The 27592-nt window shown below is 51.5% G+C and overlaps 4 protein-coding genes across 12 annotated transcripts in view; 2 read left to right on the forward strand and 2 right to left on the reverse strand.

The window, feature by feature from the left end:
• Usp49 (ubiquitin specific peptidase 49) overlaps positions 1-6320 on the forward strand; it is a 61775-nt gene extending 55455 nt beyond the window's left edge. For 5 of the 6 annotated variants that reach the window (XM_041655581.1, XM_041655580.1, XM_041655583.1 and 2 more), the window contains 3 exons: positions 452-560; positions 1203-1408; positions 2038-6320. In XM_041655581.1, coding sequence (XP_041511515.1) covers positions 452-560; positions 1203-1408; positions 2038-2228 — 506 coding nt within the window. In that variant the 3' untranslated portion in view covers positions 2229-6320. The remainder of the gene's footprint in view (positions 1-451; positions 561-1202; positions 1409-2037) is intronic. The other variant, XM_041655586.1, reaches the window with a different exon arrangement.
• Positions 6321-8090: 1770 nt separating this feature from the next.
• On the reverse strand, positions 8091-9658 carry Tomm6 (translocase of outer mitochondrial membrane 6). Its single transcript, XM_041656269.1, has 3 exons — positions 9459-9658; positions 8532-8632; positions 8091-8356 (listed from the first exon to the last, which is right to left on the reverse strand). The coding sequence occupies exons 1-2, from the start codon at positions 9584-9586 to the stop codon at positions 8536-8538; spliced, it is 225 nt and encodes a 74-aa protein (XP_041512203.1). The 5' UTR covers positions 9587-9658; the 3' UTR covers positions 8091-8356; positions 8532-8535.
• Positions 9659-9749: 91 nt separating this feature from the next.
• On the reverse strand, positions 9750-17934 carry Prickle4 (prickle planar cell polarity protein 4). 3 transcript variants are annotated; one of them, XM_041656268.1, is made up of 8 exons: positions 17511-17934; positions 16906-17043; positions 13963-14110; positions 12806-12913; positions 12042-12179; positions 11550-11753; positions 10788-10992; positions 9750-10381 (listed from the first exon to the last, which is right to left on the reverse strand). In XM_041656268.1, exons 3-8 carry the CDS (start codon positions 14047-14049, stop codon positions 10059-10061), a joined length of 1065 nt encoding a protein of 354 aa, XP_041512202.1. In that variant the 5' UTR covers positions 14050-14110; positions 16906-17043; positions 17511-17934; the 3' UTR covers positions 9750-10058. The 3 variants fall into 3 exon arrangements, with proteins under 3 accessions (XP_041512202.1, XP_041512201.1, XP_041512200.1); XM_041656267.1 differs by having other exon boundaries at positions 13963-14106; positions 16906-17088; XM_041656266.1 differs by having other exon boundaries at positions 16906-17088.
• Frs3 (fibroblast growth factor receptor substrate 3) lies at positions 10534-27552 on the forward strand. Of its 2 annotated transcripts, none has more exons than XM_041656265.1 (7): positions 10534-10628; positions 19777-19919; positions 21736-21824; positions 22605-22791; positions 24999-25160; positions 25895-26046; positions 26281-27552. In XM_041656265.1, the coding sequence occupies exons 3-7, from the start codon at positions 21759-21761 to the stop codon at positions 27190-27192; spliced, it is 1479 nt and encodes a 492-aa protein (XP_041512199.1). In that variant the 5' UTR covers positions 10534-10628; positions 19777-19919; positions 21736-21758; the 3' UTR covers positions 27193-27552. The 2 variants fall into 2 exon arrangements, with proteins under 2 accessions (XP_041512199.1, XP_041512197.1); XM_041656263.1 differs by lacking the exon at positions 10534-10628 and adding an exon at positions 18101-18246.
• The last annotated feature ends 40 nt before the right edge of the window (positions 27553-27592 follow it).

Below are 27592 nucleotides of genomic sequence, written 5' to 3' on the forward strand. Positions count from 1 at the left end.
GAAAGTCATGACACCTGCAATATACTACCCAGCACCCTTATCACCTCTGGAAGCTGCTGGTGGCAAAAATTTAAAAGCAGATGTATCAGGATCAGGTTTGGCTGCTTTTAAAAGCCCAATAACAGTGACTGTCATATAAAAGAATCTGGAGGACATCCCAAGGCTAACATGTGGCTGCACAGACATCAAGGAATGCAGGCTCCTACTGTTTCACTATCGGGGTTTAAAGCTCCTATCCTCAAAGTTAACTCAGGGTCCCATCACCCTTTTCATCTTAGCCACAACTTCAGAGCCACTGCATTTGGGCCTGTGAAGCTGGGAAATGCAGACATATTTGGGATGTGTCGCATTACTACCATAAATAAAACTAAAGAGAATGTCTATTGAGTGGCCAGTGACTGTGGTTGATGCTCCTCACTGCCTATGTCTTACACCTTTCCAAACCATATAGGCAAACGACGAAAATCTAACCCCAAACCCCTTGTTCTGAGTGAAGCCAGAAAGCAGTTAATGATCTACAGACTACCTCAGGTCCTCCGGCTGCACCTTAAAAGATTCAGGTGAGCTTTGGGATGAGCTGCCTCGAGGGCTTGGGGAGGACAGATGTCTTTTTTTGGTATGAGAAGGAGAAGCCTGTTTCTGTGGCACCTTGCACTTGCTGTGGAGAGTCAATGGTTCTTGTCCAGTAAGAAAAGCTGATGTTGGAGTCAGCAGCCTGGGGTTCAGCCCTCTTGCCTTGTTTTCATTTCTAGCTTGCACCCAATGTCTGCCAATCCTCTCCTAGCCTTGTTTGGGCTTACACAGATTCATCCCAAGGATTCAGTATAAAATAACAATGAAAGGGGCAAGTAACAGACTATACAGAGCCCATGCATGAACTGTTTCTTTCTTAGGTTTTTTCAAAACAGGGCTTCTCTGTAGCTTTGGAGCCTGTCCTAGAACTCACTCTGTAGATCAGGCTGGCTTCAAAGTCACAGAGATCCTACTACATCTGCCTCCCAAGTGTTGGGATTAAAGGTGTGTGCCACCATTACCCAGCTCTGAACCGTTCTTTAGGGGTTTGTAGGTTCAAATACTCCATGGAACTGTCACAGCAGATATGCACATGGATTAGCGGGGGGGGGGGGCAAAAAGAGAAAAGTTATTTTCCTAGCTTCTTGTTTAACTAGTTTAATGAGTAAGAAATTCATTCCATGTTCTAGGTGGTCTGGCCGTAATCATCGTGAGAAGATTGGGGTCCATGTCGTCTTTGACCAGGTATTAACCATGGAACCTTACTGCTGCAGGGACATGCTCTCCTCTCTTGACAAAGAGACCTTTGCCTATGATCTCTCCGCAGTGGTCATGCATCACGGGAAAGGGTTTGGCTCAGGACACTACACAGCCTATTGCTACAACACAGAGGGAGGTGCGTGCGCTTTACTCTGTAGGGTCGGGGACATGGAAAAGGGTTGGTTTGTTCACACTGTATTGCTTTGCATTATTTCCATCCCCCTGGGTCAGCTAGGGACAAATTAGATACATTAAGATTCAGTGAGAAGATTTATGAAAGTTGGGGGTTTGGTAAGGATATAAGGTTATGCTTAGGAATGAACAGAACTAACCATATCTAAGTACTTAGATCTAGTGCTGGAGGTTAGTACAGTATCATCTGTAGTATTGATTACTGATGGAATTTCTGCAGACCTCAGCTTCCTTCTTGGTCATGCAAAAAGAATGGGGTCCTTTAACTTCACGGTGATATGTTACAAATCTCTAGTCTCACTCAAATGACTCTGAGAACATTTGGGGCACTGTGGAGGCTTTAGCAGACAATAAAAAGAGATAAAGGAAACAAGGACAAAATTGGTCCATCAGTACCGAAGGCAAGAGTCTTTTTGGTGATAGTGGGGTGAAAGGGATTACAGTGACCCTGCCTCCCCACCAGTAATCAGAAGGTGGCTCTGCCCCCCGCATTCTCTCCCCATCTCCTGGCAGCACCTGTCTAGAGATGTAAACTAGCTTGTCATTTTCTCTTTCTCTCTTTTGGTTTCCTAGGTTTTTGGGTCCACTGCAATGACTCAAAGCTGGATGTATGCAGTGTAGAGGACGTGTGCAAAACCCAGGCCTACATCCTTTTTTACACTCGAAGAACAGTTCAGGGCAGCGCAAGACTCTCAGAAACCCAACTCCGAGCTCAGGTGCAGTCCAGCAGCAAGGTCGAAGGCAGAACATACACGCTCCCCTGACTGGGAGGCATGCATTAAAATGTCCTTACCTTTTTCCTCATGGGTAATAAGGCTTGCACAGTAACAGATCACTGGGCTTGCCTCTCTAGGCCTAAAGGAGAGAATGCCAGGTGATTTCTGCCCTGTCAAAAAATTGGTAGTCACTTTTGAAAACATTTTAAAATTCCCTCCTTTCATAAAACAAATCTAAAGGAGTAACTTCTATGAAGATTCTTTTGTCAGTTGCTTCTGGATAATTGAGGGACCTGGAGGGGGGTGGGCAAGTGATCACCCAGCCAGGAGAGCAGCCATGTCTGTCTTCTCTCTGTCGTGAGCCCCCTACTAATCAGGATCTTTCTGCAGCATTGCACAGAGCACATGAGGAGGGGCCCAGGGCTGGCAGCTGGTGGGAAAGATTGGTTCCAAGTGGAAGGTAAAGCCACAGGATTTATCTCACAGAAGAGGTGACCATCAAGGGAGTAAGGGGCATAGAGCAGATCTCCCTGTGCCAAATAGGAAGGCTTTTTAGAGCTAGGCTTCTCCTGAGGTGCTGTCATCTCACTCTACACTGACTGGGAGATGGGGCCTAGCAGCCCTTTCCCTTTGAAGAGGCAGTCATAGGAGGCACAGACCAGCGCATGGTCGGTCTGCGCATGTTAAGCCGGACACTCCTGACTCCTCCAGTCCTGTAGCAGGACCCTGGCTCAGGTCTGGAACCAGCTTGTGGTTTGGGTCAGTGGTCAGAAGCCTTCTCAGAATTCGGGAAGGCGAGTGGGGATTGTCCCAGTGCCTGCTGCCCTAGGGTCTCACCTTGTGTGCTATGTAGCTTCTCTCCTGCACCTACAACATTGGTGCTCACAAGGTTTGGAGCTTTCGCTTCCCTAGGAACTGACCATGTGTCCAGCTCTTGGTTGTGGCCTTTCATGTTCTCTTCCCACTCTGCTACCCATTCTCTCCTGCCCTCAGTCCATGCAGTAGAGAGACTTCTGTCTTTTACTCTGCTATTAGTAAAAACACATCTTTAAAATTTGCTCCATTTCTAAATGGAGTCAAATGCCCAGACAGAAGCACAGTAAACTCTCATTCTCTCTGCAGTGACCTGTGCAGTGCCCACAGCCTCTCCTGTGAATAAGTAGCTTGTGTTAATGTAGTACAGTTGTCACTTGAAGGGAGTTGAAGGGGTGGGGCACAGAGACAGTGAGGCTAAAGGACGCACTGTTCCATTTCCCAGGCACACCCGTAGTATTTACTGCTGCCCTCATTGGAGATGAACTCTCGTAGGCCTGCCAGACATCACTGAGACATGGAAGAAATCAGACAGAAAACAGCTCCCTGACAGGGATGGGTGGCTAGATTTAAACTTGTTTTACAACACTGTGAGGTTTCTGTATTAGCTTTTATTTGGAAGCGATAATGTATGGCATTTTTGTGCTGTTTGGTTTTTACTGTCTACTGCAGGCTTTTTTGTGAGCTTTGCACGGCCTCCTCCTCTCCAGGACACTGTTTTAAAGTGTCCCGGTTGTCCACGCTGCCTGAGGTTCTGATATAAAGCTGTACCCTGAGGTCCACATTACCAAGGTACATGATAGTGATTTGTTACCATGGTAGCAAAGCCCATTCAAAAACAAAGCTCGGTGTGCTGGTACACCCCTGGAAGGACGGCACTTGCTTGGGTAAGGCAGGAGGATTATGAGTTTGAGGCTACATTGTGAGACCTTGTCTGAAAAATGAAAATAACAAACTATTGGGAGTAAAAAAGGAAACAAGATTGGATTGCACCTCATCTTAAACCCTGTGTTATTTATTCTAGAAAGAGAACTTGCAGGCAGAGAATACAGATCTGACTGGTTTAGAGGGGAAAACATTAATCAATATAAACACTTAAAGGAAAATTAGAAGGTTCTAATTCAATTTAAAAAAAAAGTTTTATATCAACTGTCAGCAAGACCAGTAAGCAGAATGGGAACTTTATAAATGTTTAGCTGACCTGAACACCCACATATGAGATTAATGAGTTAAAATGAGTTCTAACTAAAACTAGCTGTCTCCACTGAGCCACCCTCTTGAAGGTGCCACCGCAACCACAGACAGCACTTCAGGCAGCAGGAGCAGTAGCATGAATCTCTGTTGTAGAAGCACTGTGCACTGTCTGGGCTGCCTTGCTGTGCTGCGCTCTCTCAGCTGCCTGCAGCGCCTAAGAGGGCTGTGTCAGTTGGCATCACACTGAAACATTCTGAAGAGAACAGATAGACTTTGACTAGCTGGCCCCAGGCCAAATGCCAGGTGCTGCTCTGCCAGCAGCAGTCTCTCTCTCTCTGAACCCTTTGTAATCGGCTGGTGTGTTTACTTACCACTGTAGCCAGCCAAGATGAATACACCCCAGCCCTCAAAAATGATTTCTTACCTCAGTCTAGCCTGGCCCTCATGCTTGTGGTTGCCTCTAAGAGCAGCACCCATGCTAGTGCAGAAGTAGCAGGGATACCCGTGGCAGCCAGAAACTGCAGCTCTCATCAAATGGCAGGCAGAGCTCTTGCCAGCTTTACCAGCTTTAACCAGCCCCTCTGGCTGAAATGGGAGGGCAGTGCCACATGGTAAAGAACTTCTAGATGTCTCTAAAAATGCCATGAATAAAGCTGTAAACTGTAGAAGTGTTCATGTGTCCTATGGACTCGATAGCAGAGTTTATTTTTGTTCACGGTGGCAAGGCTTCTAGAGTCCATGATCGTGTGAGTCCCCTACTCTGGTTATGCCTTCAGCTCCATCCACATTCAGGGGACAAACCAATGCGGTGGGCTGGCTGGCAGTGCTCCGGAGTGCTGAGAGGTCGACAGTAGTGCAGAATGAAAACATGGTGGCGGGGATGGGGGGAAGCCAGGGAGATCTGACATTTGTTTTACTGATAAAGCTTTGTGAACTAATTTTATACAATTCATAAAATTTGGTGCCTTGTTCTTAATTACAGTTTGCATGAGATTGAAAAGTTAAGGGGAAGGGTTCCTTTTTGTTATGTCAAGTGGCAGGTGGATCTGTAGTGTTTAAAGGGTATGTGCTATCAGATTTTATAGAACATTGTTATCTCCTGTGTATGAATGCAAATTGTCCTTACCAGCAAGTTCTTGAGTTCCAGTGTCCATAATTGTATTTATAATCTTCCATCAGATAGCTGTCTTTCAAGGCAGCCAACATACATTACTGTTGTTCATTGCCTCTTGTATATGCTGAACATTAATGCTGACCTTTTCTGGAAAGTGACCCTTTCCTGAATGTGTACCACATCCCTATCTGGGGTTGCAGCTTATGTGTGGAAGGGTTTCCAGCTAGTTGGGAGAGCCAAATGATCAGAAGTTAGGCAATCAGTGGCAGTGGAATCTTCATCAATTCTGGAGTCCTTCTGCACAAACCATCAGGAAGCAGTGTAGGAAAAAATCCCCCCACATGTGAACCTTTAGATTGTACAACAAACCAGTACACTGTGTAATATGCACAGTGAGTGATGCAAAAATGATGTCCCTGACACCACCACTCTCAGGACTTCCTGGGCAGATGCAGCTGTGATGGTGCTAAGTGACTGGAAGGTTAGCAAGAGTCGGGCTGTTCACAGCCTGTCTTTCACTCCAGCCCAAGGGTTTCTGCTGAGCTCGTGAGACTTCCCCAAAGGTGTTGACAGGCTCGCCATTCAAAGTGCATTTGGTACTGGGTCTCTCAGCCCAGTTCCTAATTGGGACTAATTAGGTAAAGAGTGCATCTTTGGGGTGAAATTTTCCAGGGTCACACTTGGTTTTTACCAGCTAAGAGTGGTGGTTCTCTTTTTGTCAGCGCTAAAGCGCCTTCTCAGGGTTGTGCACGTCATCTCTTCCACATTCCTGTCTGCTCTCAGTCCAGGATTATCCTTTAACCGCCATTTACTTGTCAACTCACACATGGCTCTAACTACACCACAGCTTAGTAGCTATGGGCAAGCGGTCACTTTTGTTCACTCTGTCCATACTTATGCTGGCATGTTTCTTTTAAAATACAACAGCTGCGGGGGCTGGAGAGATGGCTCAGAGGTTAAGAGCATTGCCTACTCTTCCAAAGGTCCTGAGTTCAATTCCCAGCAACCACATGGTGGCTCACAACCATCCGTAATGGGGTCTGGTGCCCTCTTCTGGCCTGCAGGCATACACACAGACAGAATATTGTATACATACATACATAAATAAATAAACAAACATGTACTTTTAAAAAAAAATATAACAGCTGCTGACAAAATAGCTCACTGCTACGGCACTTAGCTAGCATGCCTGAGACAGTGGGTTCCAGGTCACGTAAACCAGTTCAAACAAAAACTGCCAAACCAGCGTTATGACTTCAAAAAGCAAGAGTAAAGTTACTTGAGATTATATCTTAAATTTGGAATGAAAAAAAAACCTATATTTTTAAAAGCTATGTCTTAATCTAGATTCTGATTTTCAAAATAGAATTTTTTTTAACTAACTAGACTACTCAGCTATAGGATTATATAGCACACTTTAAGGTTTTATTCTTCAAAACAACAAAACCAGGCTGCTATTTCCTAGCTTAGCTGTGGTCATGTGGGGTTCTGCATCTATAATACAGCTTACAAAGCTGCTTCCTAATCACTTTATGGGCCTTTGGAAGTAATGACTTCAAACCCAAGCCTTATCCGTGTATTCATAGTCATGATCCTGCCCCCCCCCCCTTTTTTCAAGGCATGGTCTCACTGTGTAGCCCTGGTTAGCCTGGAATTTAGACGAGGCTGGCCGCAGAGATCCACATGCCTCTGGGATTAAGTATGTGCCATGAAGCCCAGTCTCTTAATAGTTTCTAAAACAGACTTCAGAGTATCTGTGACTCAGAATAAACTCTAGGATCTTGATTCATGTGAAGCCAATTCTAGGCCTGAAATTACTCAGTTTCTGCTGGCCCGCATCACATCACACAGGTTCTTCATTCACAAGAAAATAGTATCCCCAGCCCGTATCATACATGGCTTAGTCAGTGCAGTGCTTACCTAGCAAGCCTGAGGCTCAGAGTTTGTGGTAGAGCACACTCGGCTGTGGAGGCAACAAGATAAGGAGTTCAAGGCCATCTTCAACTGAGGCCAGCCTAGGCTGCAGATATCCTGCCTCAAAAAAAAAAAAAAAAAAAAACTCCCCCCCCCCCCCCCCCCCCCCGCTTTCTTTCGGTGGGTATTTGGAAGTCACATCATGAGTTTCTGGAAAGCAGCCAGCAGTAACTCTGTCATCGTCATGCAGCTGTGGCCCGGTTACACTGGCCCTTCTCATTCACGCCCTGTAATCCAAGACCAGTTACAAAGGGGCCTTTGCACAAAAAAGCAGTATTTTTTTTTTTTTTAATGCCAGTAAATTTGACTAAATGAGACTCTGGAGAGCCTACTTCTAGCACCACCTTGTCCCAAAGCCACAGGAGTCTCTCCACAGAACACAGACAGTGGTACTAGCATAAGTCTGGGGGTAGGAAGTTGCTTCCTTATGCCCACTAACAGGCTGACTCCACCCACACATCTCTTCTGCCACCAAATCTCACTCTATTCCAAAAACAGTGCCTCCCTGGTTCCTGGAAAACCCACCTGGTGAACTAAAATGCCCAACAACATCTAATGGCTTCTTCCCCAGGAATGCTCACCAGCAGTAACTCCTCGAGAGTCAGCTGTGCAGTTCAGCTTTATCACTGTGGAGCAGGAGGTTCCCTTTCAAGTTTTTTTTTTTTTTCTATTTTCTCTTTTAAATGAGACAAACATCTCCATTACAATTCATGTTTGGGGCTCATTGCTGTCTCTTGAGTGTGAAACACAAATCATGTTTTTTTTTGGGGGGGGGGTTTGTAAACTGACTTTTTACACCGTGGTTTTGAAAGAAGTTTCTTATTAAAAGAATAAAACGTCTTTGTGTGCAGGCTTTATTTGAAATCTGTTTTCAAGAACCATGACTACTCCTCTCGGGACAAGGGCAGAGATCACCTCTGCAGAAATGTAGGGATGCACACACAGTTGTGCAGTCAACATTTGAGCTGAAGCTGGGGGCTGCCCAGGGGGTGGAGGTTCAGCTGCCATGGGGGTAGTATCTTGTGGTGGTCCTAGACAGTAGGCTGTCGTGGGAAGTTTGAGTACACAGCAATTCCATTCTCTGCAACCAGATAACAGATGGTATTAGAAACTGGAAAACAAAAAGGAAACTGCTTTCACCTAGAAATCCAAGAGTGAGGATTTACACCAGGTCTCTCCTACTTTCTGTGAATAGCTGAACAGAATTGCTGTCTTTCACAACTGGAATAGGCAGAGACAGAAAATTAAGTGCTTACTTGGTTACACCCCTGGCTGAGGTGCCATCAAATCAATGTCACTCAAGTTCCTGGCCAGCCAAACTCCCGCAGCAAAGAGTCCCAAATTGAGGATCAAGTTCCTAAGTAGAAAATATATTTCATTAACCCTGAGGTCACTGAGTTTGATGGAGCTAATGACATACCATGGGAAGTTTACGTCAACACCACCTTCTGGAGGTTTTGATCAACACTCGGTATAGTGATACGTCGCACAATATGCACGTGAGAATTTCGAGTTTATTCCTAACACAAGCAAAGGCCAACTTAACACTCTAACGTAAAATTCCGATTTATGCCTTGGCATCTCTTCCCTCCTCCTAGGTCAGGGTGACTTTTTAAAAATAATACATTCAGGCCGGGCAGTGGTGGCGCACACCTTTAATCCCAGCACTTGGGAGGCAGAGGCAGGCGGATCTCTGTGAGTTCGAGGCCAGCCTGATCTACAAAAGCTAGATCCAGGACAGGCTCCAAAGCTACAGAGAAACCCTGTCTCGAAAATAAAAAAAAAAAAAATTCATTAAATTGTATGTGTGTGATACTGCATGTTGACACTGCAAGTGTGGAGATCAGAGTACAGGAGTTGGTTATCTCCCTTCACCTTGCGGGTACCAGGGATCTAACTCAAGTCCTCAGGCTTGGCGGCAAACGCTTCCACCCGCTGAACCATCGCTACAGCCCAGGTCGACATTCTAGATACCTTGAGAAGCACGTGGCAGATATTTTTGACAGCAACGCATTTTACAAGCCTACGGCCTCAACAAAACACAGAAAGTTACCACGAAACCACTACGTTGTCAATGTGGTTAAAAAACAAAAAAAAAAAAAAAAACCCACCTAGGATTGCCAGCCTCATAAGGAAGGGAAATACAAGTTTATGAGGATCAGAGAGGGGCCAGCCTCGGTTACCTCCGGAAATCGTTCCGATCGGTGGCGAAGCGATAGACGCCGCGGAGCCAGTCTCCCACGTTGTCTGGAACCTCGGGGGCCTCGTTGGCCGAGCCGGAGGCGCTAACTGCTATCCCACTAGAAGCCATAACAGCACCGAGCACTTCCACAGTGCCTGTGCGCGGCTCAGAGTCGGCGCTGGCTGATCGCGCAACTTCCGATCCCGCACTTCCGCCTACCGGTAGTGAGATGCAAGAAGACCCGCCCCCGGCTGCTTCCACGAGCTTGGAACCCAGGTCGGAGGTGGAGCCGGTGCTCGCTGCCCCACCTCCCGGTGCCTAGGGCGTGTTACCCGTGTAGCGCCACCATTCCATTAGTTTAAGCAAGGTGCTGACGGTGGGGCTAAACTCAGCCCTTGGGGATAGGGGCTAGCTCACCCAGGAAGCTCTGGGCAGTGGTGTTTCCCCAAGAAACTTTTCTACAGGTTAGAGAACGTGCAGTGTGGATGGGACTGTCCCGCGTGTCTGCCTGCCATCAGTCTCGGGTTCTTTACACTGCAGTCTTTGTTATCCTGTTTCATAGGTTCCCCCATCTCACTACTCTGCTCTCCGGGCTGCCCCACTAACAAATGGTGCAGTGCTTCCTGGAGATGTCTCTGTCATCTGTCTGGAGGTTTGGGGAGGACTTCCAGGGACCTGGAAGGCGCTGGCCCAAGAAAAAGCCTTCGGGTTCCGACTCAGAGGAAGAGGAGCAGGTGGGGCAGGGGCTGTGCTCTTGGGCGTTTCCGGGAGTCTTAGGGCGCTCTCGGCCCTGCCCTTTGAACGCCCCACTCGGGGTTTCCAGAGTGGAGCTGGCTACTGTAGAGGGAAGTGTAACTTGGGAGGTGATCTTGTCATCCGAGGAGGCACCGTTCCAGCCGACGCTTGGATCGGGTTCTGTTTCCCCTGTTAGAAATGCCCATCTCAGAGCCCCCAAATCTTTGTGCAAAAGGCGGACCAAGGTTGCGTGCAGCCTCCCGCCCCGCCCCAGGCTGGTGCCGTGCGCGCCGCCGCTGCCGCCAGTCTACCCCAAGGGCCCCCGCCTCCGTCCACCAGTGGGCGACCGCGTCCCCAGCCCGGGAGCGAGTTTGCCGCCGCAGCCCCGCCGGGAGGGTTCAGGAGGCCTTCGGAGCGCGCAGGCCAGGGACGCGCGGTGAGAGCTTCGGGCCCCAAAGCTCGCGTCTGGGGGTTGCGGTGGGAAGACAGCATGGGGAATGGGACGAAGGGTTCTGGCCCGGGAGATTCCCCGCTTCTATGATCAGCCTAAGCCGCCGGCCCCTCCCCCTTAAGATCGCACCGTCCCCTCCTTTACCAAGGGACGCTAGCCCTTCCAGTGCCTCTACTGAGCTAGAATCTGCACTCCGGTAGCGGCTCCCGAAGCAGCTGGGGCAGCAGGGGCTGCCCCCGGGCAGGGCATAACGTCCTGCACCCAGAGGCCCGGCGCAGTCTTGGCAGCAGAAGTGGTTCTCGTGCCAGCGCTGTCCTTCTGCCTCGGTACAGCTCTGAGAGAAGATCAGCTGGGAGAGGTTGAGGAAAACGATTGATTCGTTCATCCATCCATCCATCCATCCATCCATCCATCCAGTAACCACACCTTATACCCATTAACGCTCAAAAAAAAAATGCCCACAGGCATTCCGATTTGGAGTACTTTGTAACTCTAGGATTCTGGGAGGGTGACTGGCTTTGGCCGGATCCTCCATGTAGCAGGTGGCATAGCCAGAAGTTGGGCCCCAGAGCTTTCCTGACTCCCAAGGCTCCATGTCTTTCATGTTGTTAGCGTCTTTCTAGCATGGTCAAGCTCAGCACTGAGCATCTGGCATAATGATGATTCAGGAGTCCAGAAACGTTCTGAGTCCAAGAGAATTTACAGACCCCTGTTTGCACTGGGGGAGCAGAGGTAAAGGTCCCACGTGCGCAGAGCTCTTGAGTGGCCCTGGCTAGTTCCTCATTCTCTCCACCCTGTTCTCCACTTCTACTACAAGACCCTCCAGCCTATGAAGGTGACAGCTGCTCCAGCATTGCTGGCTCTGGGGAGGAATTCTCCCAGTGTCTCTCTCCCCTTTTGCTCTACCTGGTCACAAGCGGGACATCGAGGTCGCAGTAGCTCTGCGTGATGGCGGCCACAGTAGAGATGCCCATCGTGGTAAAAGTAGATGAGGTTTATCAGGGCCTGCCCACAGGCCTGGCAAGTAAAACAGGATCTGTGCCAACAGCACCGCTCACCAGCCCTGGCCGCAAACACTCCGTACTCTCCTGGATTCAGCAGCTTCTTGCACTGCCAAAGCAGAGGCCCTGGGCTCTTAACCTGAACCTTCTTAGCTTCGTTCATGGCTCTCCAACCACATCCCCAATCCCCCAATCTGGCTGTTCATATTATGCTGCAGGCTCATCTCCACCGCAGAAGTCAACTCCCCAAACCTGGCTTCCTCCTTTCCCTAACATTTACCAAATCACCAATCCTGAAAACATTTCTCCGCTAAACTCCGCCCAACCCTTTCTGCAGAGCAAAGGGCTGAGGAAGGGAAAGGCTCAGGGATGGAGAAGGAACAGACATACTCCCTACCTTCTCACAGGTGTATCCTTCAAGTTTGGGAGGTAACAAGCGGGCCACCCCCTGTCCCATGGATTTCTGCTTCCGCTGGGCACAGAAGAGCCGCAGTTGGGTCAGTTCCTCCTCCCCTAGGGCCAGACAGTAGCGCTCCTAAAGGAAAGGCCCACATGCACCCAAACCTTAGAACACTGCTGGAGTGACATGTTCTCTAAGGTTGATGCTGGCTGGGAGAGAGGGAGAGCCTTGGGAGGGAATGGCGCATGTGCTCCCGCGGAGACGGCCGGCACTCGGGGCTGCACCGTCACTCGGGGCTGCACCGGGTAGCACTTAGCACCATCATCACATAGTGTGGCCCTTGTTCCCATTGAGTTAGGTCCCAGAATCCCTTTCACATGTGTTCTCTGCTCCATAGACTGTCTTGCCTCTCGGTGAATTGTAAGTCTTTAGGCTGCACATGCTGGGGCCCTCAATAAATACTGAACAACCACATTTCTACATTCGTGCATCCCATTCTTGGTTGCAGATGCCGTTCATGTCCATTTTCCCATTTGCTCTTAAGCTAAGCCTTGTGATGCGCAGGACATGTATTCCTGCACCTGTCTGTCATTAGCTGTGGAATTCAAGCTAAAGGGAATTGCTTCCTCCAGCTACGGGCAAAACTGAGCCTTTTAGTCATACGTCTTGAATTCTAGATCAAGACTCTTACTACACAGTAAATAACAAGGTGTGGAGAGGGAGCGAAGGAGGAGCGAGGGGAATCCGAGGGGGGGACCCACGTCACTGTCCTGTGGAGGAAACTGCTGCAGGAGGGTCCGAAACTGAGGCCAGCTTGAGGCTTGGTTGGTATCCAGGCAAGGTGGGCCCAAGCTCGATCCTGGAGGAGCCTGAGGAGGCACAGGAGAAGGGGGCTGGGTCTTCCCCTCTCCTCCCCTCCCTTCCCTTCCCCTTATCACCTGCCCTCCAATCTACAGCAACTCCTAAGCATTCCTCTCCACTTGGAGGAAACCCCCTCCTGCCCGTCACTAAGAATAGTAGATCTGTCTGGCATGGTGGCACACGCCTTTAGTCCCAGCAGTCGGGAGGCAGAGGCAGGCGGATCTCCCTAACTTCAAGCCTCTTCTACAGAGTGAACAGTAGGTCCACTCCTGATCCGAGACCTGCCTGGAAGGAGCCCCCAAACACCACTCCATATACTGGAAGGAGCCCCCAAACACCACTCCATATACTGGAAGGAGCCCCCAAACACCACTCCGTATACTGGAAGGAGCCCCCAAACACCACTCCGTATACTGGAAGGAGCCCCCAAACACCACTCCGTATACTGGAAGGAGCCCCCAAACACCACTCCATATACTGGAAGCCCCACAATTGCACACTCCTAGAGCCAGGCTGTGCAGCCCCACCCACTGGGAGGCTGAGATAGGACAAAGTTCAAGAGTTACATGACAAAGTCTTACCTCAAAGTGGGGGACAGAGGACCTGGGATAGCAAAATGGCTCAGCACATAAAGGCACTCAACACCAAGCCTGGGTTTGATTCTCTGGATCCTCATGGTGGAAGACTGACTTCCCACAGGTTGTCCTCTGACCTCCACATGTGTTGTGGTTCACAACACACACACACACTGAGTAAATATTTAACAAACTTCGGGTTTGGTTTTGTTTGAGACAGGGTGTGTTTCTGCAGCCCCGAGTGGCCTAGAACTTGATACTCATCCATAGACCAGGCTGGCCTTGTACTCAGAGATCTGCCTGCGTCTGCCTCCTGGGTTCTCCTGGGTGCTAAGACTAAAGGTGTGCCCACCACACCTGGCTAATAAAGGCTTGATTTTGTTTGCACGGAAAGAAAAATGCAAACATCTCCTGGTTGGTAGGAGGGGAACGAGGGCCAGAGGATGAGAACATGGTGGTCTCAGAAAGAGTGGGACTCCTACCTGAACAGAGGTGTCCTCATCGCCCTCTACTGGCTGCTGGCCTGCACCACTGTCTGAGTTAACTGGTGGATCTGGCTCCCTGAACATAGAACTGTCCTGCTGGAGGGACCAGTCAATTCTGAGCTGACACTGGTGACCGACAGTCTGCCTGGAAAAGACAGAAGATCAGCTCGTTCAGTGAGCCTTCCCAGCATGCCAGGCAATGTCAAGTGCTTTCCAAGTGCCATCTCAGTCCTGTCAACAGCCAGGAGACTGAGGTAGGCGTTGTTCCCAGCTTACAGGCAGCCAGGCTGGGGCTCAGACAGCACTGGTGTGTTTGTGTGTTTGTGTGTGTGTGTGTGTGTGTGTGTATCCAAGGTCAAACAGCTGTAAGTGGCAAAGTCAGATCTTTAGCCCCTGAGCTTGTGAAGTTCAAATTCTTGGATATTACAAAGCTGGGTGGTGTAGAAGAGAAAGCAACCATGGAAGGAACCATTCTGCTCTCCCATGAGCCTCTGGGCAGGCTAGAGCTCTCCTACTCACCTTGCCAGTCTTCCCAAGGTCCCTCAATGCAGCTCACCACACATACCCATCTCCGCACTACACCCTACCCACGCTGTTCCTCAGTCACCCCCCACACACACACCTGTCTCCTCACTACACCCTACCCAGGCTGTTCCTCAGTCACCCCACACACACCTGTCTCCCCATTACACCCTACCCAGGCTGTTCCTCAGTCACCCCACACACACCTGTCTCCTCACTACACCCTACCCAGGCTGTTCCTCAGTCACCCCACACACACCTGTCTCCTCACTACACCCTACCCAGGCTGTTCCTCAGTCACCCCACACACACCTGTCTCCTCACTACACCCTACCCAGGCTGTTCCTCAGTCACCCCACACACACCTGTCTCCTCACTACACCCTACCCAGGCTGTTCCTCAGTCACCCCACACACACCTGTCTCCCCATTACACCCTACCCAGGCTGTTCCTCAGTCACCACACACACACACACACCTGTCTCCGCACTACACCCTACCCAGGCTGTTCCTCAGTCACCACACACACACCTGTCTCCTCACTACACCCTACCCAGGCTGTTCCTCAGTCACCCCACACACACCTGTCTCCTCACTACACCCTACCCAGGCTGTTCCTCAGTCACCCCACACACACCTGTCTCCGCACTACACCCTACCCAGGCTATTCCTCAGTCACCACACACACACACACCTGTCTCCCCACTACACCCTACCCAGGCTGTTCCTCAGTCACCCCACACACACACCTGTCTCCTCACTACACCCTACCCAGGCTGTTCCTCAGTCACCACACACACACACACCTGTCTCCTCACTACACCCTACCCAGGCTGTTCCTCAGTCACCCCACACACACCTGTCTCCTCACTACACCCTACCCAGGCTGTTCCTCAGTCACCCCCCACACACACACCTGTCTCCGCACTACACCCTACCCAGGCTGTTCCTCAGTCACCCCACACACACCTGTCTCCTCACTACACCCTACCCAGGCTGTTCCTCAGTCACCACACACACACACACACCTGTCTCCCCACTACACCCTACCCAGGCTGTTCCTCAGTCACCACACACACACACACCTGTCTCCCCACTACACCCTACCCAGGCTGTTCCTCAGTCACCCCACACACACCTGTCTCCTCACTACACCCTACCCAGGCTGTTCCTCAGTCACCCCACACACACCTGTCTCCCCATTACACCCTACCCAGGCTGTTCCTCAGTCACCACACACACACACACCTGTCTCCGCACTACACCCTACCCAGGCTGTTCCTCAGTCACCCCACACACACCTGTCTCCTCACTACACCCTACCCAGGCTGTTCCTCAGTCACCACACACACACACACCTGTCTCCTCACTACACCCTACCCAGGCTGTTCCTCAGTCACCCCACAAACACCTGTCTCCTCACTATACCCTACCCAGGCTGTTCCTCAGTCACCCCACAAACACCTGTCTCCTCACTACACCCTACTCAGGCTGTTCTTTTCCAGCATTGCCCTTGTGGAGCCTGACTGAAGGCCTCCTTGCCAGGAATCCTCCTCATCTTCTCTGGCCTGTACCAGTTCTCCCTTCCTGAGTTCTCCAAGGAAGCATAGTCAGTGGCTCCAAATTAGTACCCAGTGTCTCCTCACTAGTCTAAATGCCTCAAGGGTACAAGAAAATTTTGTGTCTACCCTATAGCCCTTCACAAACCAGACAAGCCCTCTTCCACCAAGCTATACTTCCTGTCCTTATAGCAGCATGAAACAGGGTCTCAGAGCCAAGGCTGGCCTTGGACTCCTGATCCTCCTGCCTCAACCTCCAAAGTGCAGAGATCCAAACCATGCACCACCACACCCCACTTTATAGCAGCAATTTTAATATCTAGTCCCAGTGCACTTCTTTAGGCACAGTCGAAATGGGATCGCGGTGTCTTTGGGCGGGACTAACTGCTGATGCAGAGAAAAGATGGGCGCTGCTCTGGATGTGGTCACAGGCTAGTGAGCGGGAACCAGAGAAAATAGGGTTCATGCACCTGTATTCTGGGTGGAGGGCTGGGTTGTGTGGGATGGTGACAGCCGGAGCAGACATTTACAAGTTTATTCAGTGTTCGCGACTATTCTAGAACTTTATATAATAGGTCCATTCTTACCGTCCATTGAAGCAGTTTCTTCTACGCTTTTACAGTTGAAAAACCAACCAAACCATTGACCAATGAGCAAACTACCAAGTTCCGGGAGTTTTAGGAGGTACCCTACCTCAGGGCAGCAGCTGAGCTCAGGAGAACCAACAGTGAATCTCTAGGCTTTGGGAAGTCCTGAGGTTCCATGTATAACCACCAGAGCACCACCCAACCCCATGGACCCCCCCAGTCCCCCTACAAATATCCAGTGCCACCCTTCCCCCTTCCTGGCTCCACACCCACCTGTTTCCTTCCTGTCAGTCCCTCAGGGCAGGTTTCCTGTGGAAGGTGGCCAGGATGGACTCCACACTCAGGGGTAGGAACAGCCACACCCCTTAGCAGCACTGCTTCAGCTCCACAAAACAAGGGGGGAGGGGGTTTCTGGAGTACCCTCTTCCGGATTAGTTCTAGTTTGCATGGAACTCTCTGGCACAAAAATAACTCTCAGAAATCAGACTTCTACCCGTCACCCTTCCTGTCCCCCACCTCCGAGCAACCTGATTCACCTCCAGCTACCATTGGACCCCATCTTACTAACACGCTGGTTTCCTCCCATAGTTCCCCTTCCTCTCCTTTCAGATAAGATCGGGTCAAACACTGACTCCCGCCTCTAGCCCCAGATGCAAGCTAGCTCAGGGGTTCAACCTCCCCAAACAACACCCATTCTTGGAAGGATGAGCCCCAGAGGTCCTAGGCACTAGAGAGCAGTAGAGTGGAAAGGTATCCCTGAACCAGAGGGAAAAGGGAGGGAAATATACGTTCCTATCAAGTGGCCTCTCGGCAGAGCCCCAAAGTTTTCCTAGGACTTTGCGGACCACCCGCAGGGCGGAAGCTCGACGTGTGCTTACCGAGTTCGCTTGGGGTCCCTGTCTAGCTGCTGATTTAGGAGTGGGGTCTCAGCCGCCCGGGCTGTTCTGGTGAGACCCGCCGTCGGGCCACGCCCCCAGTGGCCCCGAACTGGGTGCGGTGCTGCAGACTGAGGGAAGCGCTCGTGGGTCTCAGGGCGGGAAGGGCGCAGGCATCCGCGGACTTGGCTACGCGAAGCGCCACCGCGAAGCCCGAAAGGTCTAGAGTCTCTCGGCCCGCCCCCGGCTTCAGCCTCTCCCCTCTGCGGGCCTCTCCAGCTCCTCCCCTCTGTCCCCAGTATCCCTCGCTACTTTCCCTCCTGGATTCTGAATCCTGTCCCGCTTCAGTTCTCCGATCCGCTCTGCTCTCTCTCGAGATTCTCTTCTGCTAGAGAGACTGCTGACATCTCTGCTTCCCCGCCCCACGCCGCGCCGGGCCGGGCCCCTCTCAAGACAGGCCACGCCCCTCAGGATTCCCAGCCACCGGCCCCGAGCGCCCTCTGGCGTCTGCGCATGCTCTCTGCCCCCGACTGCAAAGTCCTCCAAAGGGACCTTCTAGGCTGCCTGCCGGTTGCCCCCGCTCGGGTCGGCCGGCCCGCAGCGTCTCGTTGGTGCAGCCCGCGACCTCCGACCCCGCGGGCGCGGGGCGGGGCGGGGAGGCCTTAGCTGCGGGCGGGCGGCGGCTGCTGCAGCGGGACCCGGGAGCGGGGGCCCGGCGCCGCCCGGGCCGCGGGGCGATGTGAGTCGGGGCGCGGCGGGGCGGGGACCAGGCGGCTCTACCGAGGCCGTGTCGCGCCGCGCCGCAGTCTCCGCTCCTATCCTTAGAAAGCCCCAAGCGGGCGAGCTAGCGGCGGACCCGGGGGCTGGGGGCGGGGATGCAGGCTTGGAGCGCGACTGCGACCTCCGCATTCCGTCTGGGTATCTAGAAAACCTGTAACCAGTTCTGCCTCTCGCTCCCCAGACCCCACCCTCTCCCCTCCCCGTGGTTACACCTTCGGGTCTCTAGGATCCCGCAGAACCCCCTCACTCACCCACCCAACCTCTTGAAATACCCACCGACACATCTCGTTCTCCCTTCAGTGGCCCACAGGCTTCCGCAGTCACCATCCAGAAATCCCTCAGCCTTTTCATTTCTGCACCATGCCCAAATCCAGAATCTCCCAAGCCCATCTTCTTCCAAGGCTTCGAATATATTTTCAGACCACGTACCTCCATCTAGTGCCTGTCCCTACCTACCTCAGACCAGAAACCCCACCCCCACCCCACCCAATGTAATCCTCTCAATGGATTATCTAAAAATGTGTTTGAAATCTCAAAGAAAAAGAGGGGAGTGGGAAAGGTGCAACCCCTCCCCCATCTTGCATCCAGTAGCTCTTGGCTTCACATCCCTTCCCAACACCCTGTTGATGGTTTAAGCTCCCATGGTCTTTTCAGTACCTGCCTTTAGCCTGCACACAATTCCTTTAACCTCCTTACTCCTTCCAAAGAATTAACCAGACCAAGAGGTGTGGGGTTCTTTTACCTAGAGTTGTGCAGGGCTGGTGGGGGGGACACTGGGAAGTGCTGTTTTCCTGGACCGGGAGGGAGGGATTTCAGGAATTTTCTTCAGAGTCCTGGCTTGTTGATTCATCTACCTAGGGCTCAGATAATCTGAAAATTTGCATCTTGTTGTAACTGTCCCTTCTGACACTAGGAACAGAAAGCCTGACCAGCTTTCAAATGGGAAGTGCTTCACTAATACCTGCTTCTAGAAGTTACTTCAGCTAGAACTCCCTGGTATTTCCTCAGAAAAGGGGAAGGGTCAGGAGTTGGAGATGGTGGAGGGAGAATGACAGACCCTCCCCCAGATATAGCAACAAAACGTTCTAGAATGTTGGTTTTCAGAATCTGAAACTGGTGCTCTTGCTGAACTAGCATGTTGTTGTTCTGAGAAAGAAAACTTTTCGTAGGCTTGAAATTCTCTGCAAGGTCAGGTGGTGGTCTGAGCGGCAGGACTCCGAGGGGACGCCAGTGATGGCTGCCAGCTGGAGGTGTTGGGCATCTCAGAGTTCATTGTCCTTGGTCATAGGGAGGTCCATCCAGGGCTACAAAGTTGTGGCCTTTCGTCTGAGATCGTGTTGTGTTCATTGGTCTTTCTAGCTGGACCCAGGATCCACTAGGACCTGGCCCAGATAAATCCAGGTGGGAGACACTGCTAAGTCCGTTTCATGAAGAGTTGGGGGCTGAGGGTAGGTTTCCATTAACATATGGTCTCTGTCTCCTGTGCTAGGTGAGCCCCAGGTGTGAACCACAGGGATCCAGGTGATTTTCTGCAGACGCTTTGCCATGACACCCCTCCAAGGACGGGGGGAGTGAAGTGGGAATCCTTTCCCATGCCCCTCCCAGGGTCAGCTCCCCAATGGCCTGGGTGAGGTAAGAACTGCGGCTAGGTGTCAGTTTTGTAAAGTTTCTTAACTCGGGAGGAATATAGGGAACAGGTCACTGGATTGTCAAAGGTTCTACCACAGCAACAGAGGTTCCTGGATAATCCACTACCTTGTGGTTTTTCACAGTAAAGTGAACGAACCTCTTAAAACTGCTGGCTGGGCCGGGTGGTGGTGGCACATGCCTTTAATCCCAGCATTTGGTAGGCAGAGGCAGGTGTATCTCTATGAGTTTGAGGTCAGCCTGATCTACAAGAGCTTGTTCCAGGACAGGCTCTAAAGCTACAGAGATTCCCTGTCTCGAAAAATCAAAAATAAAGATAAAAAGCACTGCTGGCTGGGCCTAGGAGTGTAGCTGGGCAGCAGAGCGCTCGCGTAGCGAGCACAAAGCACTACATTGGATTTCCAGCACGAAGAACAAAACCTCTGTTTGGGTTCTGTCCGTTTGTGTCTTGTTCCCTTAGGTCACAGAGGTCTAAGTGGTTTCCTCTCTGTAGTAAGGCAGAAATCTGTCTGTTGTGACTGTCTTCCCATTATCAGTAGCCTGAAGGGAAAAGCCTGCTAAGGTCTCCTATCTCTGCTCCGACCTTTGGGAAGGCAACCCGGCCTTCTGTGAGTTGCTTTCGTGGAATGCTGGGAGTTCAGTCTGGAGCCTCATAGGAAATATCTACTGCTGAGCTACATGCTCAGCCCCAGCATTTTTCTTCTTCAATGAAGAAAATTTTAACCAAGGTTTTTTTTAAAAATCATGCTAGTTTGAGCCCAGCCTGGTAGTATTTTTACTCCCAGCACTTGGAAGCCGAGACAAGAAGATCTCTGTGAGTTCCAGTGTTCGGTCATTAAGTGTGGGTTTGCCTTTTTTGTTGTTTTGTTTCCATTTGGTTTTTGGTTTTTTCAAGACAGGGTTTCTCTGTGTAGCCCCAGCTGTCCTGGCTCTCTCTCTGTGGACCAGGCTGCCTGCCTGCCTCTGCCTCCCAAGTGCTGGGATTAAAGATGTGCGCCACCGCCTGGATTGTTGGGTCTTATGATCACAGTGTACTAACAGTTTACTTGAAGAGAACACCAGAAATACTCATTTCTGGTAGATATTAGGGTGGAGCAAGGGAGGAAAGAGAGAACATGGCTGGAGTGAAATGGGTAAGGTGAAAAATGAGGGAAAGAAAAAGGAACAAGATAGTATCTGCGGGGGCTGGAGAGATGGCTCAGAGGTTAAGAGCATTGCCTGCTCTTCCAAAGGTCCTGAGTTCAATTCCCAGCAACCACATGGTGGGTCACAACCATCTGTAATGAGGTCTGGTGCCCTCTTCTGGCCTGCACCACAGACAGAATATTGTATACATAATAAATAAATAAATAAATAAATAAATAAATATTTAAAAAAAAAAAAAAAAAAAAAAAAAAAAAGATAGTATCTGCGACACGCAAGGGACACCGTTTGCTGACTCCAGATGAGGACCACAGCTGTGACAGCCACTCCCATGCCCCTTATAGCCATGCTGCTCTTCCAGTCAGTCACTCCATAGGCCAGACCCCTGTGTGCTTCCCAGGCCTCTGAGAAGCTTGCTATCCCCTGCCTGTAGGAGTCCTTCACTCATTCTAACTTGAATTAATGTTTATCCCAAGCATGTTTGACCACGGGTTGAGAGAGCATTCCCTCAGTTTGACCATAGGTTGAGAGAGCATTCCCTCAGCGTGTGTCTGTGTCCTGCAGCCTCTTGGCTGGAGGACGTTCTCACAGTGCAGTGTCTGCTCAGAGCTCCTTGGCAGGGTGACTGGTGACCTGCTCATCCCTTGTCTGTCCCTAGGGTGGAAAGGCTGCTCTGACACCATGGGGAGCTGCTGTAGCTGCCTGGACAGAGACAATGTGCCACACAACCACCCTACCAAGTTCAAGGTACCCAAAGCCTCTCCCTGCTCGAGTTCCTAGGGCCTGTTGAGTTTAGGCCTCCAGTATCTCTCGGGAAGGAGAAATGACAGGCTATGGTGTAGACTCAGTAAGGTGCCTTGTGCTTGCTCTCTGATGTCTGAGGTGGTCTGGCAGGGGAACCTAACCCTTTTTTTTTTATTTCTGGTTGTTCTTTTCCTCCCACCCCCTTCCCACCAAGAATAATATGTTTTAAAGAGAGCATACATAGCCCTGAAGAAACACTATATTGGTGTTTTATGAACCTTAGCTCCCTACATCCCATAGGAGGCGCCTTCTCCTCACACTGGGGTTTGTCAGGGCCAGTGTTTCTCCTTCCCAAGTAGAGAGGGAGCCCTCAGCAAGTTTGTACAGTTTGGGGATTGGAGGGTGGCTGTATCTGCTCAACAAGTCTTTCAACTTTGAATTAACGATTAACCCCTTCTTTGTTGACATCCTGGCCTTTGAAATTAAGCCCCAGGAAGTTCTTGAGCATCAGACAGCTAACCACCTGGCCTTGGAGGTCAACAGGTGACCTCTTTCCTGTCTGCAGATATCAGAGCTGAGAGCCATAGAAGAGATTACCCCATCGAACTGTCATGCCCCATGGCACTGCTCTATGTGACCCAAGGGGGCAGTGTTCCTGTGGTACAGCTGAGAGCCACTCAGTCTCCTGGCCCTAACCCCACAGTCACTGTCTCCCAGTGGCTCGGGGTCCCTTGCATACACTTCTTGGTTTCTTTACTGACCCTGTGTCCATTCTCCCTGCAGGTGACTAATGTGGACGATGAAGGGGTGGAGCTGGGCTCAGGGGTGATGGAGCTGACCCAGAGTGAGCTGGTGCTGCACCTGCACCAGCGGGACGCTGTCCGCTGGCCCTACCTCTGCCTGCGGCGCTATGGCTATGACTCCAACCTCTTCTCCTTTGAGAGTGGCCGCCGCTGTCAGACGGGCCAGGGTGAGTACCAGCTCTGCCCTCCAGGACAGGGACATGAATGAGCTTGTTACAGAATTGGAGCGTGGCCTTTCACATACTGACATCAGACATCAGACTTGGTGGTGTTGCTCAGAGCAGAGAAAGGTCCAAGCATCACTGCTGCTCTTCCTCGAGCCTTGTGGGAACATTTGGTGCGCAATCCATGAAGTAGCCAGTGCTCCGAGGCCAGAGGCCACCTAGCAGAGACAAACCACTCTTCCCATTGTTGCTATGGTTTCAGGGTTCTACTGCTGTTGCAGTAGGGAAAAAAAAGCCTTCTGAGCTACCATGTCATACACCCTGGGTCTCATCCATAGTGGAAGAGGTCAGGAAGAAGACTGGCTGCTCTGGGCTGAGATCTGGGGAAGCAGGAGCTTGGGTCTCATATACAGATTAGCCTTCAGGAGCCCAACATTTGTCTGCCATCCCCTGTGGGCAGTGGAGAGTACTGATTCCCCCTGGGCATCTGCCCTCTGCAGCCAGAGGTCAGGGGCTAGCAGCTTGTTCCGAGAGGCTGAGATTAGGGCATGAGGTTTGGGCTTGTCCATTATGTCCAGGTGTGCTCAGCTCCAGAAGTCCTTGAGATTGTGCTGCAGGCAGACAGGTGGAGGAGAGCAGCGTCAGGCCAGTGAGTCTCCTGGGTTGACTGCTGTGCGGCCCTTTCCTCCATGTGTCTCATTCCTGTAGTTCATGGGCACGAGAGGGCACAGGAGAACATGGCGTGTGAACAGAGATGAGGCAGAGAGAGCCGCTTGATCTGCACTTGGCACCTGAGGGAGGCTGTCATAGATCCCAGTGCGGGGCTTCTCCTGATACCAGGCTTTCTCTGTCCCCTCCCTCCTCCATCTCTCACCGCCCCTCCCCTTTGAGATGGTCTTTTACACGTAGCCTTCACTGGTCTCTAAACTCGCTGTGAGTCTCCTCTCACCTCCCAAAGTGGTTCACAGTCGCCACCTCTTCCTGTCTTTTCCAGCTTTTACATTTCCTGTCACAAAAAAAAAAAAAAGAGCCCTTTTTTTTCCCCCATCTTTCTCATTCTGTTTCTACAAACTTCAGTTGCCCTGTACTCGGGCAAATGGGCAGCACTATAACAGTAATATGATATGCATTGACCATATTTCCACTTAATTGTATTTATTATTATTTGGGTGTGGTGCTGGGACTTAAACCAGAGTCTGTGCATGCTAAGTAAACATTTGACCACAGATTCCACCCCTCCCCCTGGTTTTTTTGAACAGGGTTTTTTTTTGGTTTTTTTTTTTGTTTTGTTTTTTTTTTGTTTTTCGAGACAGGGTTTCTCTGTAGCTTTGGAGCCTGTCCTGGAACTAGCTCTTGTAGACCAGGCTGGTCTCGAACTCACAGAGATCCGCCTGCCTCTGCCTCCCGAGTGCTGGGATTAAAGGTGTGCGCCACCACCGCCCGGCTTGAACAGGGTTTTAATGGGTAGCTCAGGCCAGCCTTGAACTTTGTGACTACTTATGAGGGTGTGGTGCCATATCTGGTAATATATCTATCTTTGCTGTGGATGTGTGCCCAAGGTGTCCCCAGAGCTGCCCCTGAATCCCATGATCCCATGTTGCAGAGCCCCAGGCTGGCATCTTCAGAGCCATTGAATTCCAGGTGTTCAGTCCATTCCTGGCACTTTGGGGACAGGTCAGACTTGGAAGGGCTTAGAGGCTGACCATACGCAGGAGCCACAGGACTGCCTTGCTGTGTCTCTCTTCAGCTCTGCCCATCTTCTCCCTTTTTCACCAGAACCCAAGCTCTGCGAGGACCCTGTGTGCAGAGGCAGGAGGCCTAGCCTGTGAATGACCTGTGAATGATTAGAGGGCATTGGGTGGAGCTTGTTTTTCCTGGAGTGCAGGGAGATGGGGGCAACTCTCTGTGGTTTTCACTTCACCCCTGAAGGCAGCCAACCTCATGAAAACAAGCATACCTCGGGGAATATGGCTGCAGTGCTGGGCCTTGGAACGATAGCAGGTAGTATAGAGAGACAGGTGCCAGGGGTTCATCCCCTCCCACCCATCCCTCCAGCGTCTTTGGGGTTCTAGAATGCCCCGAGGATGAATGCTTAGGAAAGGAGAGGCACAGGGTGGGATTGAAGTTCAGGGACATTTCCTTTTGACTGGTTGAAGTTCCCTAACCACTTAGGGTTGGCAAGAGCCTTGTTGCTTTTTTGCCTTCTCCAGGGATCTTCGCTTTCAAGTGCTCACGGGCTGAGGAAATCTTCAACCTGCTGCAGGATCTCATGCAATGTAACAGCATCAGCGTGCTGGAAGAGCCAGTTATCATCACACGGAACAGCCACCCCCCAGAGCTCGAGCTTCCTCGAGGGCCCTCACAACCCACTGGTAAGGAGACCCCCACCCCAGGAACCGTGAGTCTGGGAGGCCCAAGTCAAGCTAGCAGGTAGGGGATAGCTGGGTTGAGCCAGCTTTCCTGGACATTCCATCATCAGAACCATTCCTGAGGATGGCTCAGTGCTGGGCAGGGCCAATTGGGTGACTCAAGCTGGAGCTGCAGAATCCTAGGCACTGGGTCGACTAGTGGTTGGGAAGCAGACAGGAAGACGTTGGGTTGCCATAGAAACAGCAGTCTGGAGCTTTTTGCTTCTGTCTGTCTACTGGGCTAAGTTACACACAACGTGTACCTCTCCTGCCTTACTGGTGCAGCCATCTCTGACCATGACTGTGTAGGGGTTCCCCACGGTTTGTGTTCGTTGGGTCTCTGACTACACAACTGCTTATTGCTCTGCATTCCCTGGCCGGGTCTGGGGGAAATAGGAGGGATAGAAACAGTCCCTGTGTTTGTGGCGTTTGCGTGGTGCTTAGTGGCAAAGCCTGACTGCAGTCATGGATGGTCCCGGGGTGACAGGTATACCTTCCAATGCTTAAAGTAACTCGCTGTGATGGAATGGGAGCTGGGGCAGCCTCAGGCCTCAGGGTGACTTCAGAAGGCAGGCCAGGACTTAGTCACACGAGGAGCCCGGAGAGTGTCTTGCCTTGCACCCCACAAATGTGTGCATCTGATTGTAAATGATTGTCAGGTGATTCCCATACCCCCTCCCCTTGGCTGCCACCTCTAGGCTACACTGTCTCCAGCCTCTCCAATGGCTGCCCTGGCTGCCCTGGAGAGGGCACACGGTTCTCCGCTCCCCGCCGACCCTCCACAAGCAGCCTCCGACATCCCACGCTTGGGGAAGAGTCCACCCACACCCTCATTGGCTCCGATGAGCAGGTGCGCATGTGGTAGGCTGCACTCCAGGTGGGGATGGGGCCTAGGAAAGGGTGTGGGAAGGGGAAGAAACCCAGCAGGGCTCCTTTCTACCCCCAGAAGGGTGAGCCTGTTGGAAGCTTTAGAGGCGGCAGAAGAAACGTGGCTCTTTTCCTGTTCCTCTGGTTCTGTCCCACTGCCTTTCCCACCCTCCTAGTCCTTGAACCCACTTGTTCCCTTGACATCTTTCCCCTGCAGTCCCACACCTATGTCAACACACCAACTGGTGAAGAAGACCACCGCAGGAGTCGCCACTGCCTGCAGCCACTGCCTGAGGGCCGGGCACCCTTCCCACAGACCCGGGTTTCCGACCAGCGGGACCCGCAGGTGTTCTTACAGCCAGGGCAGGTCAAGTTTGTGTTGGGCCCCACCCCGGCTCGGCGGCAGGCAATGAAGTGCCAAAGCCTGTGTCCCAACATGCATGACCCTCCCCATCACAACAATAACGAGGGCCCTTCTGAATGCCCAGCCCAGCCCAAATGCACCTACGAGAATGTCAGCGGGAGCTTGCGGCAAGCAGCTGGCTGGAGACTGAGCCCAGAGGAGCCAGGGTGGAATGGCCTGGCCCACCGTAGGGCCGCACTACTGCACTACGAGAACCTGCCCCCGCTTCCCCCTGTGTGGGAGAGCCAAGCTCAGCAGCTGGGCCGGGAGGCCGGGGATGATGGGGACTCCAGGGATGGGCTTACACCATCCTCAAATGGCTTCCCTGATGGTGAGGAGGATGAAACCCCACTACAGAAACCTACCAGCACCCGGGGCTCCTCTACCCGTAGCCACAGCAACTTCCCTGTCCCACTGACCCGACGCCGAGGCTCCCCAAGAGTCTTCAACTTTGATTTCCGCCGGCCTGGCCCTGAGCCCTCAAGGCAGCTCAACTACATCCAGGTGGAGCTCAAGGGCTGGGGCACAGACCATCCCAAGGGGCCCCAGAACCCCGCAGTGTCCGGAGCTCCTGGGCCCACCCCACACCCTGCTCGCAGCTCAGACTCCTATGCCGTGATTGACCTCAAGAAGACCGTGGCCATGTCCAACCTGCAGAGGGCTCTGCCCCGGGATGATGGCACCGTCAGGAAGACTCGGCACAACAGCACCGACCTGCCTCTGTAGACCTGGTCCTTCCCCGCCCGCCTCCTGCAGGGAGACCTCCACCTCACCCACCAGCCCTGGACTCAGCTGCTTTGCAGACACTGGGGCGGACCAGATGCTTCTCTGCATTGCTGGAGTCCCCACAGATATCAGCCACTGAGTGTCCAGTTCCCCAAGCTGGGGAGAGGAGAGGGTGAGCTGGAGAGGAGGGAGCCATGGTGTAAACTGTGAAGGGTTCCCAAGGTTGCATTTTGCACCCTTCCCTAATGTCCATTTGTCTAGTCTGTCAGCTGTCTGTCTGTATGTGTTTTCCCTTTTTTTTTCTTTTCTTCTTTTTTTTTTGGTTGGAGTTTTGAAACATTTTGTACCTGTTGGTTTTATTTATCAGTTTATTTTTCTATTTATTGTTTTAAATGTAACT

Source organism: Microtus oregoni, unplaced genomic scaffold (genome assembly GCF_018167655.1).
Source record: "Microtus oregoni isolate MIOR12 unplaced genomic scaffold, Mior012 000007F_ref0000211, whole genome shotgun sequence".
NCBI lineage: Eukaryota > Metazoa > Chordata > Mammalia > Rodentia > Cricetidae > Microtus > Microtus oregoni.

Coding starts and splice junctions, on each gene's coding strand:
- Tomm6 (XM_041656269.1), bottom strand. CDS start 9,586: ATGGCTTCTAGTGGGATAGCAGTTAGCGCCTCCGGCTCGGCCAACGAG. Junction 8,633..9,458: donor GATCGGAACGATTTCCGGAG/GTAACCGAGGCT, acceptor TTTTCTACTTAG/GAACTTGATCCTCAATTTGG.
- Prickle4 (XM_041656268.1), bottom strand. CDS start 14,049: ATGTTCAGGGAGCCAGATCCACCAGTTAACTCAGACAGTGGTGCAGGC. Junction 10,993..11,549: donor GATGTCCCGCTTGTGACCAG/GTAGAGCAAAAG, acceptor AACCTCTCCCAG/CTGATCTTCTCTCAGAGCTG. Junction 10,382..10,787: donor GGAAGGGCTAGCGTCCCTTG/GTAAAGGAGGGG, acceptor CATTTCTAACAG/GGGAAACAGAACCCGATCCA.
- Frs3 (XM_041656265.1), top strand. CDS start 21,759: ATGGGGAGCTGCTGTAGCTGCCTGGACAGAGACAATGTGCCACACAAC. Junction 21,825..22,604: donor ACCACCCTACCAAGTTCAAG/GTACCCAAAGCC, acceptor TTCTCCCTGCAG/GTGACTAATGTGGACGATGA. Junction 26,047..26,280: donor TCATTGGCTCCGATGAGCAG/GTGCGCATGTGG, acceptor TTTCCCCTGCAG/TCCCACACCTATGTCAACAC.